At 32.2% G+C, this 17,299-nt stretch overlaps 2 protein-coding genes across 2 annotated transcripts; both read left to right on the plus strand.

Moving 5' to 3' along the window:
- Positions 1 to 412: 412 nt before the first annotated feature.
- Positions 413 to 4,360, plus strand: TRIADDRAFT_53735 (uncharacterized protein; the record flags this gene model as incomplete). The annotated part of the gene is made up of 9 exons (XM_002109536.1): positions 413 to 605; positions 841 to 1,206; positions 1,437 to 1,796; positions 2,043 to 2,408; positions 2,581 to 2,808; positions 2,936 to 3,334; positions 3,536 to 3,592; positions 3,692 to 4,090; positions 4,173 to 4,360. The coding sequence occupies 9 exons, from the start codon at positions 413 to 415 to the stop codon at positions 4,358 to 4,360; spliced, it is 2,556 nt and encodes an 851-aa protein (XP_002109572.1).
- A 200-nt stretch (positions 4,361 to 4,560) lies between these two features.
- TRIADDRAFT_53736 (uncharacterized protein) lies at positions 4,561 to 16,989 on the plus strand (the record flags this gene model as incomplete). Its single annotated transcript, XM_002109537.1, has 35 exons — positions 4,561 to 4,717; positions 5,044 to 5,166; positions 5,298 to 5,420; positions 5,604 to 5,726; positions 5,796 to 5,918; positions 6,000 to 6,347; positions 6,452 to 6,574; positions 6,738 to 6,860; positions 6,937 to 7,059; positions 7,145 to 7,270; positions 7,362 to 7,489; positions 7,607 to 7,987; positions 8,357 to 8,857; positions 9,117 to 9,333; positions 9,479 to 10,042; positions 10,135 to 10,398; positions 10,517 to 10,814; positions 11,208 to 11,419; positions 11,660 to 11,782; positions 11,908 to 12,027; positions 12,391 to 12,513; positions 12,640 to 12,759; positions 13,115 to 13,240; positions 13,374 to 13,499; positions 13,750 to 13,869; positions 14,315 to 14,452; positions 14,609 to 14,700; positions 14,800 to 14,870; positions 15,082 to 15,221; positions 15,364 to 15,495; positions 15,617 to 15,739; positions 16,194 to 16,263; positions 16,404 to 16,453; positions 16,570 to 16,669; positions 16,770 to 16,989. 35 exons carry the CDS (start codon positions 4,561 to 4,563, stop codon positions 16,987 to 16,989), a joined length of 6,051 nt encoding a protein of 2,016 aa, XP_002109573.1.
- Between the last annotated feature and the right edge of the window lie 310 nt (positions 16,990 to 17,299).

Here is a 17,299-nt window from a genome sequence, read left to right on the forward strand (position 1 = left end):
CACAGGTATAAAGTATCTATTATAATAATTATTATAAATATGCAATAAAATCATACTATATATATAATATCCGCAATTACATAGTTATGTATTATATTTATAGTTACTGTAGTAAACATATAGTAAAACTCATGTATACTATAGATAGTATTAAAGACACTATTCAATATGTATAATAACCAGTTAAACTCAGAATAAATTACGTACTTAAGGTATACGTACTATATTACATACTATAGACATACAAGAATCAAGTAAAGATCAATCGATATTACATACGCTACAATCAACAATAGATAATTTCGAAGTTTCATCGCCTGTTAATAATATCGAATCTAGTTCTATCGATATCATATCAGATAAAGTTTCAATTTATTCTGATGGATTATTACAAACGATTACACAAAACGTCATGTATACACCGGAAGCATCGATACAAACAGAGAGCGATATAATAGCAGATATAACAAGTCAAGACGAAAATTTAAAAGAAACACGAAGTACAATACTATTATCTGACGTCGATATAGAACTAAGTAGTACAATTGGAAACGAAGAAGAAGATAAAGAATCGACTAATATCGACAACATTATATCTGCAACAGGTAATAAAGTATCTATTATAATAATTATTATAAATACGCAATAAAATCATACTATATATATAATATCCGCAATTACATAGTTATCTATTATATTTATAGTTACTGTAGTAGACATATAGTAAAACTCATGTATACTATAGATAGTATTAAAGACACTATTCAATATGTATAATAACCAGTTAAACTCAGAATAAATTACGTACTTAAGGTATACGTACTATATTACATACTATAGACATACAAGAATCAAGTAAAGATCAATCGATATTACATACTCTACAATCAACAATAGATAATTTCGAAGTTTCATCGCCTGTTAATAATATCGAATCTAGTTCTATCGATATCATATCAGATAAAGTTTCAATTTATTCTGATGGATTATTACAAACGATTACACAAAACGTCATGTATACACCGGAAGCATCGATACAAACAGAGAGCGATATAATAGCAGATATAACAAGTCAAGACGAAAATTTAAAAGAAACACGAAGTACAATACTAATATCTGACGTCGATATAGAACTAAGTAGTACCATTGGAAACGAAGAGGAAGAAAAAGAATCGACTAATATCGACAACATTATATCTGCAACAGGTAATAAAGTATCTACTATAATAATAAACACATAATAAGATCATACTACTGTATATAAAGTACTCGTAATCACATAACTATTATACTTATAATTATTTTAGTAGACATATAGTAAAATTTGTACATAGTGTATATATAGTATTAAAGACATTATTCAATATTCGTAATAACTAATTAAACTCAAAATAGATTACATACTTAAGATATATGCACTATATTACATACTATAGATATACAAGAATCAAGTAAAGATCAATCGATATTATATACTCTACAATCAACAATAGATAATTTCGAAGTTTCATCGCCTGTTAATAATATCGAATCTAATTCTATCGATATTATATCAGATAAAATTTCAATTTATTCTGATGGATTATCACAAACGAATACACAAAACATCATGTATACACCGGAAGCATCGATACAAACAGAGAGCGATATAATAGCAGATATAACAAGTCAAGACGAACACTTACAAGAAACGCAAAGTACTACACTAATATCTGATGTCAGTATAGAATTAAGCAATACTATTCAAAGCGAAGAAGAAAAATCGACTAATATCGATAACAGCATATTGACAACTGGTAATTTACCCATCAACTGCAGTTCACTTAATACACCGTTTGTCAGATATATTACGCTATATAGTCAATCACTCGATTATCAACCATGTTATAGAAGAATACTGTATAATACCATCTACATGTAGAATTAAGCTATTCTTTGTATATATATATATATATATATATACTAATAAGTTAAACGCAAAATAGATTAAGAATTTTAGAAATTTTATAATTAATACGTATATGTTATTAAATATTGTGTAGATATACAAGAATCAAGTGAAGATCAACCGATATTACATACTCTACAATCAACAATAGATAATTTCAAAATTTCATCATCTGTTGATAATATCGAATCTAATTCTATCGATATCATATCAGATAAAGTTTCAATTTATTCTGATGGATTATTACAAACGATTACACAAAACATCATGTATACACCGGAAGCATCGATACAAACAGGGAGCGATATAATAGCAGATATAACAAGTCAAGACGAAAATTTACAAGAAACACGAAGCACTACGCTAATATCTGACGTCGATATAGAACTAAGTAGTACAATTGGAAACGAAGAAGAAGAAAAAGAATCGACTAACATCGACAACATTATATCTCCAACAGGTAATTAAGTATCACCTACGTTAATCAAATAAATAAAAATCATTTTGTTGTTTAATCACAAATGTAAGCTATGTTATAGCGGATATAGTAGCTAACTAAGTTCAGATTAAAAATATATATCAATAACTATCGTTTGAGATTGATCTCTTATTGTACTTTTCTAACTCAATAGGTGGTAACGAAATCGTAGTAACAAAAAGTATCGGATTTATGTACCATAGTTCTGATCAATCGGCCGTAACTGATGAATTTTCTTCAGTCGAAATATTTAACAATGCACTTAGTATCTCTGTAAACCATTCTAATTTTCAAACGATACAAGAAAACTCTGATTTTGAACTAAGCAATATAATATCGACAAATGGCTATGCATCTCTTCCACCTATTGAACTTTCAACTCGTACGTAATTTTGTTTTTTGTCTTACTGTAAGCCAATTGCTTTAGTCCAGAGGATAAAATTTTTAGCCGTTACTATACTTTTTTTCAAAATTGACACTTTGTTCTACTAAAATTTTAATTTAAATAGAAGAATATGCAAGTCGTAGCAATCATGAAACTTACTTACTACAAGCTTCATCTGACAGTATTAATGGCTTTACGATGTTCAATAGCTTATCTTCCCTGGTAGATAGTGTGTCATCGAATGGGAATTTCGAGCAGATAGCCTCTGTACCAGAGAGTGGTATATCTTCGATGGAATCTGTAAACGACGCTGTTACATTCACTAATGCTGTCGGACCCTTTCAATCTATCTTTAATTCTCGTAATGATATTTCTCTATCGCAATGGAATAATATTGCGGGGGCCTCATACGCAGTAACTACTTCCGATCCACTCATCGCTTTTGTGGGATCAGTAAGTTCAGATCATTATTCACATACAATAAATCACGAGACGCAGTCTATTCTGATTATGGCATCGACTGGTAAGTAGTTAGAATTAAAAGAGAGTAATCTGCTATTCTGCACTACATCAGATAACATTTCGAGATGTAATAAATCGATTGCAAAATTATATAGAAACCAGTATAGTGCTACGAAGTCCTACTTCGTTATCGTTTCATCTATAGAATGGTAAATTTTGTTTTAATCTGGATGAGCTAATTTCATGCAACTGTTATTTCTAGATTCCTCATCTGAAAGTAATAGTAGCGCACCAGATGACATCTATTCTGAAATTCGAGGTATTTAGCCCATGTGTGAAAGTTTCTGATACGCTTGCTGGATAAAGTGTGCCTTTACTTATAAAATGTTTTATTGCTACATCGCAATATTTTTATAAGGTTCCATTTCAAGCTCTGCTGTAGATACCTTAACTATCAGCATGAACAACTATTCAATGCTATCAAGCTCTACGTATCCGTTCCCGTTAGATCCCCATGAAACGCAATCAAGTACTCATACACATTATGGCGAAAGCTATCGCGAATCTCCAGCCTCAATATTATTGGATCATAAATCTAACGTTACATCTTTCGTTCAAAGTTCTAATTTAGCACAGATAGTAAACGTAACAGGTTCTGACGGGCTGGATAATGTTGAAACCTCTTCTTCAATTGTGGCTTTTTCTCCAACTTTCTTTAGTAGCTTTTATAGTGGTGATGGTAATATCTATGATCAAAGTTCTACCAATTCAATGATTGACGATAATATTGCCCCAGAGCCTTCTTCCGTCCTAGAGAGTAAGATGTTATGGCGTCATACTTTACATACAACGATTTGAAACTTAATTAATAACCTTAGTTATCCTGCATTATTCCTTAGACACTGAAACAATTTCGAAACAACAGACAATCGAAGATTGTTCTACGAATATGAACTTATGTGATACAAATGCGATATGTACTAACACTCTTGGGTCATTTATATGCTCTTGTGTTACAGGATTCACAGGCAATGGAACATTTTGTGAAGGTAAGGAATTTCAATCTTTATATTTACACTTTCTCTAATACCAATATCTGGAATAAGAATATTTCTTAGAAGCACAGTATTATTTTTATGATAAATAAATTATGTAAAGAAAGGATTCTTCATTAACTAACATTAATTTTCTGAAATTGACTTCTTGTAAAAGCTGACAGTAGCGTATAAAATTGTCGCAGTTTTACTATATAAATACCGTACTAATTATAAATCGTAACATTTTGTTATGGCCAATGTACCATTAACCTGCAAAATCGCAGATATAAACGAATGCACTGGAAACGGTAGTCTTTGTGATTTAAATGCAAATTGTGTGAACTTTAATGGTTCATATAATTGTTCCTGCAAAACTGGTTATCAAGGAAACGGAGTAGACTGCTTTGGTATGATCTGCATTTAATTAATCAATAAATTGTGTGCTATATAGCGATAAAAGTAAGGACAAGACTGATATGAAAATATATTTAACCTATATCAATAAGACATTAATGAATGTCAAGAAAGTCAAGATAATTGTCATCCAGATGCCCATTGCAACAATACGGATGGTTCGTTTGTCTGTTCGTGTAAAGTTGGCTTTTTTGGCAATGGAACTAACTGCTTAGGTGCGCATAACTTAGTTACCATAATACTATTGCGTATAGGCGGTTTCAAGGCCGACGCAACCAAATATGTTTTAATCACTTTCCTCTCAACCCTTACCGTGCAGATATAGATGAATGCTCTTTCAAGCAGGATCAATGTCATTCGCAAGCTATTTGCACTAATACGAAAGGATCTTATTCATGTCTCTGTAAAATGGGATATACTGGTAACGGTTTTGTGTGCGAAGGTACAATTTCAGTGAATAGTAGAAATTATTACAAAAACCTAAATTATCTCTGCCAAGATTGCACTGCGCTACAATAAAAGCGTTAATATCGGCTTGTGAGTTTTCTAAATATAGCCCTTATTTCGAAACAGATATTAACGAATGTCGCGAGGGTAGTCATGCATGCGATCGAAATGCTGTCTGTATCAATACCAACGGCTCATATTTTTGCTCATGCAAGGATGGCTATACTGGCAATGGAACTGCATGCTACGGTTTGCCTGATATTTTATAGCTAATTAAATATGAGTAATTCATTATGTTATTGAAAATATAGACAAACCACAATAGTGTTGAATCAATTCTTATTTGATTCTAAATTGCATTTAGGTAGCTTATGTGCACGTTTGCACAATTTTACTAAAACTACATTAAAAATTTATGCTTATCCTATTTAGATATCGATGAGTGTTCACTTGGTTTGCACGATTGTAACATTTACTCCATATGCATTGATACTGTTGGCTCCTATGAATGTTCCTGCAAACATGGGTTCGTTGGTAATGGCAGTTACTGTCAAGGTATTATACAATTTTATTAAAATTTAAAGTTTATATTTCTAATAAGAATTGTACGCTTAATAAATATAGATATTGATGAATGCTTGGAAAATAAGCATAACTGCGATGCAAATGCAGCATGCCATAATACCATTGGTTCTTATACCTGTTCTTGTAATACAGGATTTACGGGCAACGGCACATTCTGCAACGGTTTGTATTGCTTATCTAATAGTTACAAGTACATCAGTCTGTTTTGATAGATTTTTTTGGGTAATTTATTATGATATCTAGATATAAACGAATGTACGGAAACAAAAAATGATTGCTCTAGCAATGCTGCTTGTAATAATACCATTGGTTCCTATTTTTGTGCTTGTAAAGTTGGATTCATTGGCGATGGCGTTACATGCCAAGGTGACGAGAAGAGCTTTCTAACTCGTTGCTATATACAACCATTAGTAAATCAAGCTAATTTTACTAATATTACTAGGATTGTTGTCTATATTTGTTGCTTAGATTTGAATGAATGTGCAGCTATGGAACTCTACTGCCATAATAATAGCGTATGCTATAATACCTTTGGTTCGTATCACTGCACCTGTAAAACTGGATTTACAGGAAATGGTAAAGTTTGCGAAGGTACTATACTTTTAATAGCTTTTCTGAAATCTTAATACTATGTTGAGTTCTATAGCAATTATTACGCCTTAAAACTGACTAAATTGAAATTGAATTTAAATTAGATTTAAATGAATGTTCACAAAACCAGCACAACTGCGGTATTAATAGCATTTGTAATAACACCATTGGTTCATACTCGTGTACTTGCAAACCTGGCTTTAGTGGTGATGGTAAAATATGTTTAGGTAATACCGATAATATATTTAGATATTCTTTTTTTCGCATTGCCACAATCGCCTATATAGCTGAGAATTATTTGTAATAATAAACATAATCTTGAGTAACTAGAATAATTTATATGATCTTCATAGATAATTTATCTATGCCTTTAACTCAATATTTTTTTAGATGTTAATGAATGTCTGAATAATCTGAATAACTGCCACAGTGATGGAATCTGCAGTAATACGATCGGTTCATATATTTGTACATGTAAATCAGGGTTTACAGGCAATGGATTTCAATGTCAAGGTCATAATTCGTTATTATTCTAGCTAGAATTTGCTTCGTGTACTATTTTTATATCTAAGACTCTGATTTTAAACAGATATCAATGAGTGTACAGCTAGCAACTTTGTATGCCATAGTAAAGCATTTTGTTCTAATACGATTGGTTCTTATAAGTGTACCTGTAAGACCGGCTTTACTGGTAGCGGAAAATACTGTACCGGTTCGTTATATGATAATATTAGGATGTTGTGATTAAATCATTATATCAACAAAGGCTTCACGTTAACAATTAATGTTTTTATTAGATATAAATGAATGCCGTATTTCAAATAAGTGTAGTAAATTAGCTAACTGCTACAACACATATGGTTCGTATGACTGCGTTTGTAAGTACGGGCTGCAAGGCGATGGGCATTGGTGTGGCCAGACAGGTACTTATTATTCAGCTTGTTTCAAGTAATCATATATTAAATTAAATAATCAATTGGCATAATGTTACCCATTTTCAAATGGGTTAAATAGGCACTCGCTTATATCCTTATGGTACGCAATTTGGACATAATTGGTTTGGTAGAACTGATCAGGGTTACGCATACCTTTACATACCCGAAGGCATATACTTCGTGCGATCATTGTATAGACGATTATATGTATGTAAAATTTTGCATTTTTCGCCACACATGCGATCTGACCTAATTTAAAGAATAGCCCACAAAAAGGAAGTGTAAACTATGCCTATTGTAATTAATCAGTTAAAATTATTACAGATATCAATTGACGGATATGTTTCACTGAAGTGGCCTTATGTGGGATATTGGCCAAAGCCCTTTCCCGAACCTCTTCGCCGTTCGATTATAGCTCCTTACTATGCTGACTGTGACGTTCGATACCAGAGTACCTCAAAAGTTTATTATAAACAATACTATAGTCATCAAAACGATCCGTTAGCACAAGAAATAATAAAGAATGCAACCAATGATGTTAATCGCTTTCAACATCGAATGAGATTTGATAATCAAAAAGCAAAGTATGGACGATTTCGACAAGTTGTCGCAAATTTTGAGGCTGCTCATGTGATCATAATCACTTGGCACAAAATGACTCCATACCCTGCTTGGTACTACTGGTACTACCCGTATTATCGCCAAGTTAGTAATTTGAACTTGCAATAAATTTTTTATTGTGGAAATGTTTATTTTACTTTAATTAATGATGCTAAATTAGAAACTAATTTAGCTGCTTTTATTTACCCTATTTAATCTTATCATCAATTAACACAAAATGCTCATAAATTGTGTCAACTATTAAAATTTAAAATTTTCCCTAGTAAAATCTTTATCACGTTTTACTTTCGTCCCTACCGAAAATCGATCTGTTTTAAATTGATCGTGTAATTGTTAGTAAAATTAGTTCATCTTTCATGGCTGCAAAGAAATATATTTTAGGAATATTTTACAGTTAGCGTATATTGCAGCTGCGAACATTTAATTTCTCGAATCAAATTTTGTCGATTGTAGTATAACACCTTCCAACTCGTCTTAGTGTCAAACGGAGAAAATCTGTTTGCTCTTTATAATTACGAAGAAAATGGCATAAATTGGTGGAAAAGATTTTGGTGGATAAGGCCACGTGTCGGTTATTCCTACGGCGTAAAGCCTTATTTTTATGAAATACCGATATCGCGGCGAAGGCACCAAAGAGTCAGTATGATTGATCGTTATCGTGGTAACACTGGTGAACTCGGTAAATGGGCATTCCGTCTTGATGATCCCAATAGCCGACATGTAAATCATGCTTATCAATGCTATCGATGGTATTATGGTCAGAGCTATTCCTATTGGTACCAAATATTTTTACAGCCTTGTCCTTGTAGAAGCTGGCAAGCTATTTGGGATCCAAGATTTAGATTCGATTGGAGAACTCAATGTGCTACATCTAGGATCTCAGTTCCTGGTTGGGGATGGTGGTGGTATTGGTGGTATTGGATCTATACGGGACGTTGGACTTCGCCATCTCCGGTATGACGTTGCAGTATTACCATAAATATAGAAGTAGAGTAGTAAACTGCAGTAATTTTAAAGTTTTCATAGAGGAAACTATCTGTTGCAAGAGATTCAATAAACTTTTATTATGGATGTAATTTATGATTGAAGGTTGGATTACTCTCGTTAAGATTAATATTAGAATTCTACTTCTGTTACTATACCTGAATAAATTACAGGATAATTGAGGTCAAATTTATACTGTAAAAATTATAATGTATCCTTCGAACGATAGGTACGGCAGCGATGTTGCTATTCAACACAAAAATATTCTTGGGGAGCCTTATTGCGCAATTATCCTGACGGTAGCTCTTTTAGATACAATTCTTGGTATTTAAGGCGACTTGATGAGAAAGCATACGACTCATGCTGTCGTCAAACTGACCTGTGCCACTTATATATAACAAGACGACCAATCAATTCTTGTGCAGGCTACTGGCCTCCCTGGTGGTGTAAGTCGCTTAAATCAGCTTTTAACATGTTTTAGATACAATAGTCTTTATCAGTTGAGCTTAATTCTCTTCTCAACTGTACACAGATAGTAAGAATGTTTTGATTCTGTAGCATTTATACGTCAACCTCTGTTATTATATTTAGCTTGGTTCTGGGGTGATCCGCATGTTCAAACTCTCGATGGCAAAAGGTATACATTTAATGGGCTTGGAGAATATACGTTGGTAGATGCTAGCAATAAATACTTTGTCCTTCAAGGGCGTACTATGAGATCTGTGGTAGCTAATAGCACTGAAAGAGCCAAAGCAACCGTATTTTCTGCTTTTGCGGCGACACAAAATGATTCCGATATTGTTCAATTGACTCTTAACGACACTTCGGATACTGTTTCATTGTTAATTAATAGAACTATTTCTATTAATGATGATAATCTTACCAATGTCACATTATCCTATAATAACGTCGATATATCAAAATCGAACGGATCTTACCTTGTTGTCTTCTCATCTGGGATATCGTTGGAAATTAGTCACTTAACTAAAATGCTGACAATAGCTTTTGCAGCTCCTCAGTCTTTCCGTGAGACCACTAAAGGACTGCTTGGTACATGGAACGGTAATGTTTCAGATGACTTCCTACGACCTGATGGGACATATCTTGATGTAAATGCCACCGAAGAAGATATATATTACAGTTTTGGTGAAGAATGTATGTTATATAGCTGCAATACTAATGTTGTTTTTTGTAATATTTGATATTATGACTTTTTCCTATATTCTATTTACTATATATATCTATAGGGAGAATAACTGATGAAGAATCACTATTTACATATCCAACTGGCATTAGTACAGACAATTTTACGGATCCGAATTATGTGCCTAATTTCTCTAAGGATCCAGAAGTTCTATTCAAAAATGATACTGAATTAAAAGAAAAAGCTCTAAAAATTTGTGGTAGTGACAGGACATGTTTATATGATGTCGCTGAAACTGCCAACTTGCAGTTAGCTGCTCGGAGCAAAGATATAGATCAACAATACGAAAGGGTACAGAAAGACATTGGTAATGCGGACTTTTCATAATATCGAATAATCTTTTAATAACTCTGATAGCTATTCGGTTTTACGTTAGATTATTTTTGTCTACTTTTATATGATTTTGTTTCTTTTTATGCGCTCAGAAAATTTTCCACCGAATATAACCGGTCAAAAGATCTATAATGTAACTTATGGCCAGCAATTTACTACGAAGTTAAACATCACTGATCAAAACGTCAACGACAACTTAACAATACAAATCAGTAATTTACCCTCTGATGCTTCGTTTAACAGAGACACTTCCAGATTTACATGGAATGTTACTACCTATAGTAATATCTCTTTCGAATTTATTGCTACTGATTCAAAGAACTTAACAACTGTTTTTAAACCGACGATTGTTATGTGCTATTGTGCTAATGGTGGTACCTGCCAATACGAGTTAGTTAATATTTTAATTTTGTAACATGTCGAAAGATAGAGTTGAAGATAGTAAATACTAGTATTTCATGTTTCAGTAATCAATTTGCTTTTATTCAGGCACCGCTATATTTCTCATTTTAAACGGTGTTGGATAGCTGTATGCTATATAGTAGAGAAAAATTTCATATCATGATTGTGAAATCATTGCAATAGATGACAATTGAATTCTTGATAACTAGGCTCTAAAAAGAATTCATAGTTATTCTTGCGCAACATAAAATTAAAGATTGTGTGCTTGAAAATATTTCATTACTAATTTGTCTATTAAACAGTTGGGAAACTAGTGATGTATCGAACAGCTACAGGCGAAATTGAAAACATTTAATATGTACTCTTGAAATTATTTGGTAGGTTTGAGATTACGACTGTTAATGGCGAAGAATATGCTGGGTGTCGGTGTACTACTGCTTGGACTGGACGTTTTTGTAACGAAGATTTTGATGAATGTGCTGGAAACCCTTGTTACGAAGGCGTCAATTGCACCGGAAAGATTGCCCCAGAGAGTGGATACAGCTGTGGATCATGTCCTAACGGCCTGGAAGGAGATGGCGAGAAATGCTATGGTAATAACGATTTACGGAAATTGTTAGCAGTTTACGTTGTAATTAGATAGAGTAAAACGATGCGTTTATTACGAAGCTACACGCAAACATTTAGTAAGGCAGTTATAGTAAATGTTTCATGTTTAGGTATTAAAGTATCATCGATATCATCCATTTAATACTGTATATATATGATAACTAGGATTTTGGTATGCATTTTTATCAAGTCTATTCTTACACATAACTTTTACCCTTATTTAGATGTTGATGAATGCCTTATGGGAGTACACAGTTGTAATCAAACCTGCATTAATTCGATTGGTAGCTATACATGTCAGTGCAATATCGGCTTCAAAATAGCTACAAATCAACGTGACTGCGAGGGTAAGAGTTAGCAAATTTATTTTAAATACCGCCAAATACATTTTAATTTACCTGTAAAACTCCATTCAGCAATAACAAAGTTGTTGTTATATTTATGCGCATTATAATTTAAATGCAATGATCAGATATTGATGAATGCGTACAATCTGAACCTTGCCATCAAATTTGTAACAACGAATATGGACATTATCGCTGTGCTTGCAATCCTGGATTTGAATTAGATGATAATAATTCAACCTGCTTACGTGAGTATTATGAAGAATACGCACACGTATAATTAATATAGAATTCATTAATTTTGTATCTAATAAAATGCACAATCATTATTAATCATTTTTCGATATACAATAGCTTACTGACGTATTAGGCCGTAAAATTATGATTATACAAATTCACTCATAGTACGCCATAATGTTTAATCTTAGCGTAAAGAAATAATTTTTTGGTCATGTTTAAATTTATTTTACGATTTGTTATTATCACAGACCTTGTATCCATACTCATAGCGCAAATTAAGTTCGTTGATTATTTAATTGATTCGTTTGAAAATGAATTTAATAGCGCTTATTATTATCGAGGCTTCTTTTAAAATTGTTCATATGTTTTAGCCCTGATTTCATGCGACCCGGGTTTAAGCAACTGCACTCAAATTTGTGCGGTGATCAATGATTCAGCAATCTGTAGCTGCAATAAAGGATATCATCTAGCTGAGGATAATACTACATGTGATGGTAACTATTGCTTGGTTTTTCGTTTAGATAAATGACCTAGTACCTACAGTATTTCCACTTTATATTATTACCTTGAGGATAATTATTTTACGAGTAATACTGACATATTGCAATTTAACTATCAAGACCACAACGAATGTGCTAATCCTTCGATATGTGCCCACTTGTGTACTAATACTATTGGAAGTTACTTATGTAGCTGTAAAAATGGCTACCAGCTTAGCAGTGATGGTAGAAATTGTCAAGGTAGGACTGAAAATCATTGTATTATATAATGAAATACTCTTTCGTAACCTTAAATTCGCTGTACTTTTCTGCTTACTAAAATAGCAAAAATTTTTCACATTTAATAACAATTTGACCCCACTACATAGTTGTAATTTAATTATAAGGTATAATATATATGATATGTAACAATCCTTTTCGCTCGATACTTAGCCATCGTAACGAACTAACTGCATAGAATTACGTATGCTGTCTTGCATACTTTAAATACTTGAAAGCATCGCCTAAGCCAATGATACTCGATAGTAGGGGTTTCACAACTAGTATTTGAGAAAACATTTTTACTGAAATTTAAATGCTTTCGTTTTTCATATAGATATAGATGAATGTGAGACGGAGAATTCAACTTTATGTCACGAAAATTCTCTTTGCACGAACCTACCTGGATCATACTTTTGTGAATGTGATGAAGGCTTTAAGCTATCAGGAAAACTTTGCGAAGGTATACACTGGCAGCCTCAATTCCTTTTTTATGTAATTTAAAATCGACATGATGCGTTAATTAATGAAGCAATCTAATCCAATCAGTCCCAGCCTGTATTTCTAACACTGTGTCTATGATTTCGCTGCGATAGATATCGATGAATGCTCTACTTCAAATTTAAATGAATGTGACCGTAATGCTAATTGTATTAACATGGAAGGAACCTACAACTGTATCTGTAAAGAAGGATTTAATGGAAATGGAATTGAGTGTATGGGTAAGTTTAAGAGTATTGTGGTGATTTCTCTGAGATCAAAAACACAAAGGAGTACCTTAAACAATCTTAAAGTTTAATAGCATATTATCCAATATTGGCGAAGAATATTATATTTTTTTGTATTTTTATAACTGCATACAAAACGAATTAACGTAATAAAAAGATCAGTGGCAATATTGTCTCTGACAGTCAAATTTTTCGGAGTATATATAGCATATATATAGCATATAATGTTTGATTTTACTAATAGATATAAACGAATGTGGAAATGCAAATAATTGTTCGAAGGATGCTGTATGTTCTAATCTTCCTGGGAGCTACAACTGTAGTTGTAAGGCAGGATTTACTGGCAATGGATTAGTTTGTCAAGGTCAAGAGCGCTGCTATAACAATTATGATTCTAGATATCTTTTCCTTCTATGTTAGAATTTTCTATTGACTAAAGTATCAAACACTCATAGTTATGATTTTACGATGATTCATTATTTGGAGATACTATAAAAGGTCTATCATATCACATTGCTCATCAGTTTACTAGTATAATTACTACAGTTCAAAAATCTACTACAATCGAAAAATTGTTAAAATTAATTGGATTTCATTGGCTAATTTAGCTTAATTACATGCCGTTATTATTACTAAGCAGATAATGTTCATAATGTAAACTTTAATAGCAAACCTTATTACTTTAAAATTATATTACTTATTGCTAAATCCTATGTTTCCGTCATCTGTACAACTAGCAATCGTTTTTGCAAGTCAGAACTCTAAAGTTGAGATAAGTTTGTTTAAACTACGCTATCGTTTGATTACAGATGTCGATGAATGCCAAAATGCATTTAGTTGCAATACAGAAAGCATTTGCCATAATACAATTGGAGGGTATTATTGTTCATGTAAAAAAGGATTTTATTTATATCGAAATGTAACGACGGGCATAAGTCAGTGCCAAGGTATTTTAACAAATATATAGTCCTTATTATGTACTAAATACTTCATACTGTTGTGTCATTGTCGTTATCGTAAAAGGAGCGATCTAGAACCATTTAGTGGTTTATGCTATTCTAATCGATTCATCATATCGTTACAAGACGGCCTGCTGTATACAGGATTGATTAGACTGAACGGCACTTACACAGTTGCGTTGGATAACCCAGAAAGCCAAGCTTATGTCTTACTCAAAACGGAAGTCGTAACTAAAGTAAGATAGAAATATTGAAGTAGTAGATTCTTATACGATATTAATTGTTGTTAAGAAAATATAATTTTTTTTTTTTTTTACATCGATGATAAAAACTAGTTGACGGTCGTCTTCTCCAATGATAGCAGAACACAAGATCGCGTTCAGCAGATCTCAATATTAAGTATTAGGTATATACTGTATTCATTTTTTGTCTCATATCTTCTAGTGTTCCGTGTTTAAGCAGATTTTAACTTAAAATTTTAGCTTGATCGCGAAGACACACAATATAACAAGTTATGCTTGCCTCATTTTGCTCAATAACGATTATAATAGAATTAAATATTTAATACTGGCGTTTGATTGTCAAGTAAATATAATTTTGAAATTGTAATTCAACAGACCTGGGAGTATTTTAGTCAATTTTACTTTGACGTTACTCCAAAATGCTACTTCAGTTACTACGGATATTATTAGAGAAATAGCTGAAAATGGTATTACGAGAATCGGTGACTACCCTGTGACGTCTTTTCACATTAAAGGTATGAAGAACTTGTAGCCAATGTAATGTTACTTTACTACTCAATTAAAAGTATTATAAATTATCAATCTTAATCCGTTATCGACGATTTGAAAACAAAATTACTGCTGATTAAGTTTACAGTCATCTTCTTTCTTATCAAGATTACAATGACTGTGTTGACCCTCAAGCTAATACTTGTTCCAGCTTGCAATCATGTACTAATACGATGGGAACATTTAGCTGCCAGTGCATTTCTGGTTATAGTTGGAATTCAGAGAGTAACCAATGCGAAGGTAAATAGATATTTACTCAAAAGGAATGCAGATTGTAAAGTATCAAGTATTAATATACAAAATGAACTGTACAAAATCGATTTATTAATTCCTTAATACCCCTTTTAATTTTTAATTATAGATATAAACGAATGTTTACTCAATGCAACATGCGCATCTAACGCTATTTGCGTTAACATTTTCGGAGGATTTAAATGCCAATGTGAGAAAGGTTACACTGGTAATGGTTTGCGTAACTGCTCCTGTAAGTTCTAAATGATGTTTAAACTACTAGTACAATCTAAGTCTATCAATACCTAGTTTTGAATTCATGATGTACCAATATATACGTTAAGTCTATTTCTAAGACTTTTTAAGCGTAATCGTACTTTACCTAATAATTCTTGTCAATGCGAAAAATAGCAGAGTAAAGCTATATAGCATTAGTGGATGAAATGCATGATGCAGTTAACAATATAACTGATCTTAGCTCCTTTCGATCACCTACACTACTAAATACTGTACTCAATCCACAATTTCTTAAATCATATAGATCTATGTTAGATGATACTGTTTTGTCGCTTTATTTTACTTTTGTAAGAAAGCACTAATTATACAAACTTGTTAAGTATTGATTTTCAGTAAATCACTTGACAATAGCAACTCCAAATCAAAAACATAATAGTAAAATTAACGGGATTAATTTAATATCTTCTTAGCCTTATGTCCGTTGCATTTCTGTCAAAATGATGGACAATGTCTTTACTTGAACGACAGTTTTATCTGCAAGTAAGTTATATTCATATCTTTAATATATATATATGACCTTGATCCTACGGTAATATCAGTTGCATAGTTATTTAACAATAATAAACTACAGGGTCGACATTAATAGAATAGTTATTAACATACCTTACGACTAATACTAGTTGTACAAGTGAATTTTATGGTCCAAGCTGTGAAAATGCTGTATCAACAGGTAAAGTCTAAAATTATATATACTTCACTAAGATATTACAATAATGGCTAAATTATTTCTCTCGTAGAAATATCTTAAAATATGTAAAATATTTAGATAATTATTTTCTACGATAGTTAATACAGTCGCAGTGATCGGAATTGCTCTCGGGTCAGTGGTAGCGGCTCTAGTTATAATTCTATTGGCCATTTATTTGTGGAAGAAATTTTATTCAACGTACGTATAAACTGTATGCATATATCGTAGTACAAACAGAACATTCTTACCATTAATGACATTGCTTTTCAATTAAGCCTTTTATCGATCTTTATAACAGATACAAAGTTAGTGATGTAGTAAACCTAAGTAGCAGCGATGCTGACGACAGAAATGATGCCGACAATCAAGATAATAGTGATCATGGCTCGAGTCGTTCTAGCTCCCGTAGCACTGCTCAACAAGCACGTCCAAATCGGCGAAGTTGCTTTTGGCTTTCCAAAACATCTGATTACGATAGTTACACAAGTTTTGATGCCAACACTACAGAGAATCAATAGTTGTATAATTATCATGATTCATATAAAATATTTGCGATCTCTATGTATAAGAGTAATATGACTTATAAAGTTATATATCATCGCAATTTAATAGTTTATAATCAATGATCTCGAATGTCGAAGTTTATATAGACCACTAGTTCCTTTTATTACATACTGGTATTAATCTTTATAGCCCATTTCAGATTTTGCATTTAATTATTTTGTTTTTTACAGCATCTAAACTTGAAGGTCAAGTGACTCTGAAGAACAGATAATATCAAATGTATTTTATATACTTATAAATTATATACAGTTGGCATCTGAAGAA

Source organism: Trichoplax adhaerens, genomic scaffold (genome assembly GCF_000150275.1).
Source record: "Trichoplax adhaerens TRIADscaffold_2 genomic scaffold, whole genome shotgun sequence".
NCBI classification, from domain to species: domain Eukaryota; kingdom Metazoa; phylum Placozoa; class Uniplacotomia; order Trichoplacea; family Trichoplacidae; genus Trichoplax; species Trichoplax adhaerens.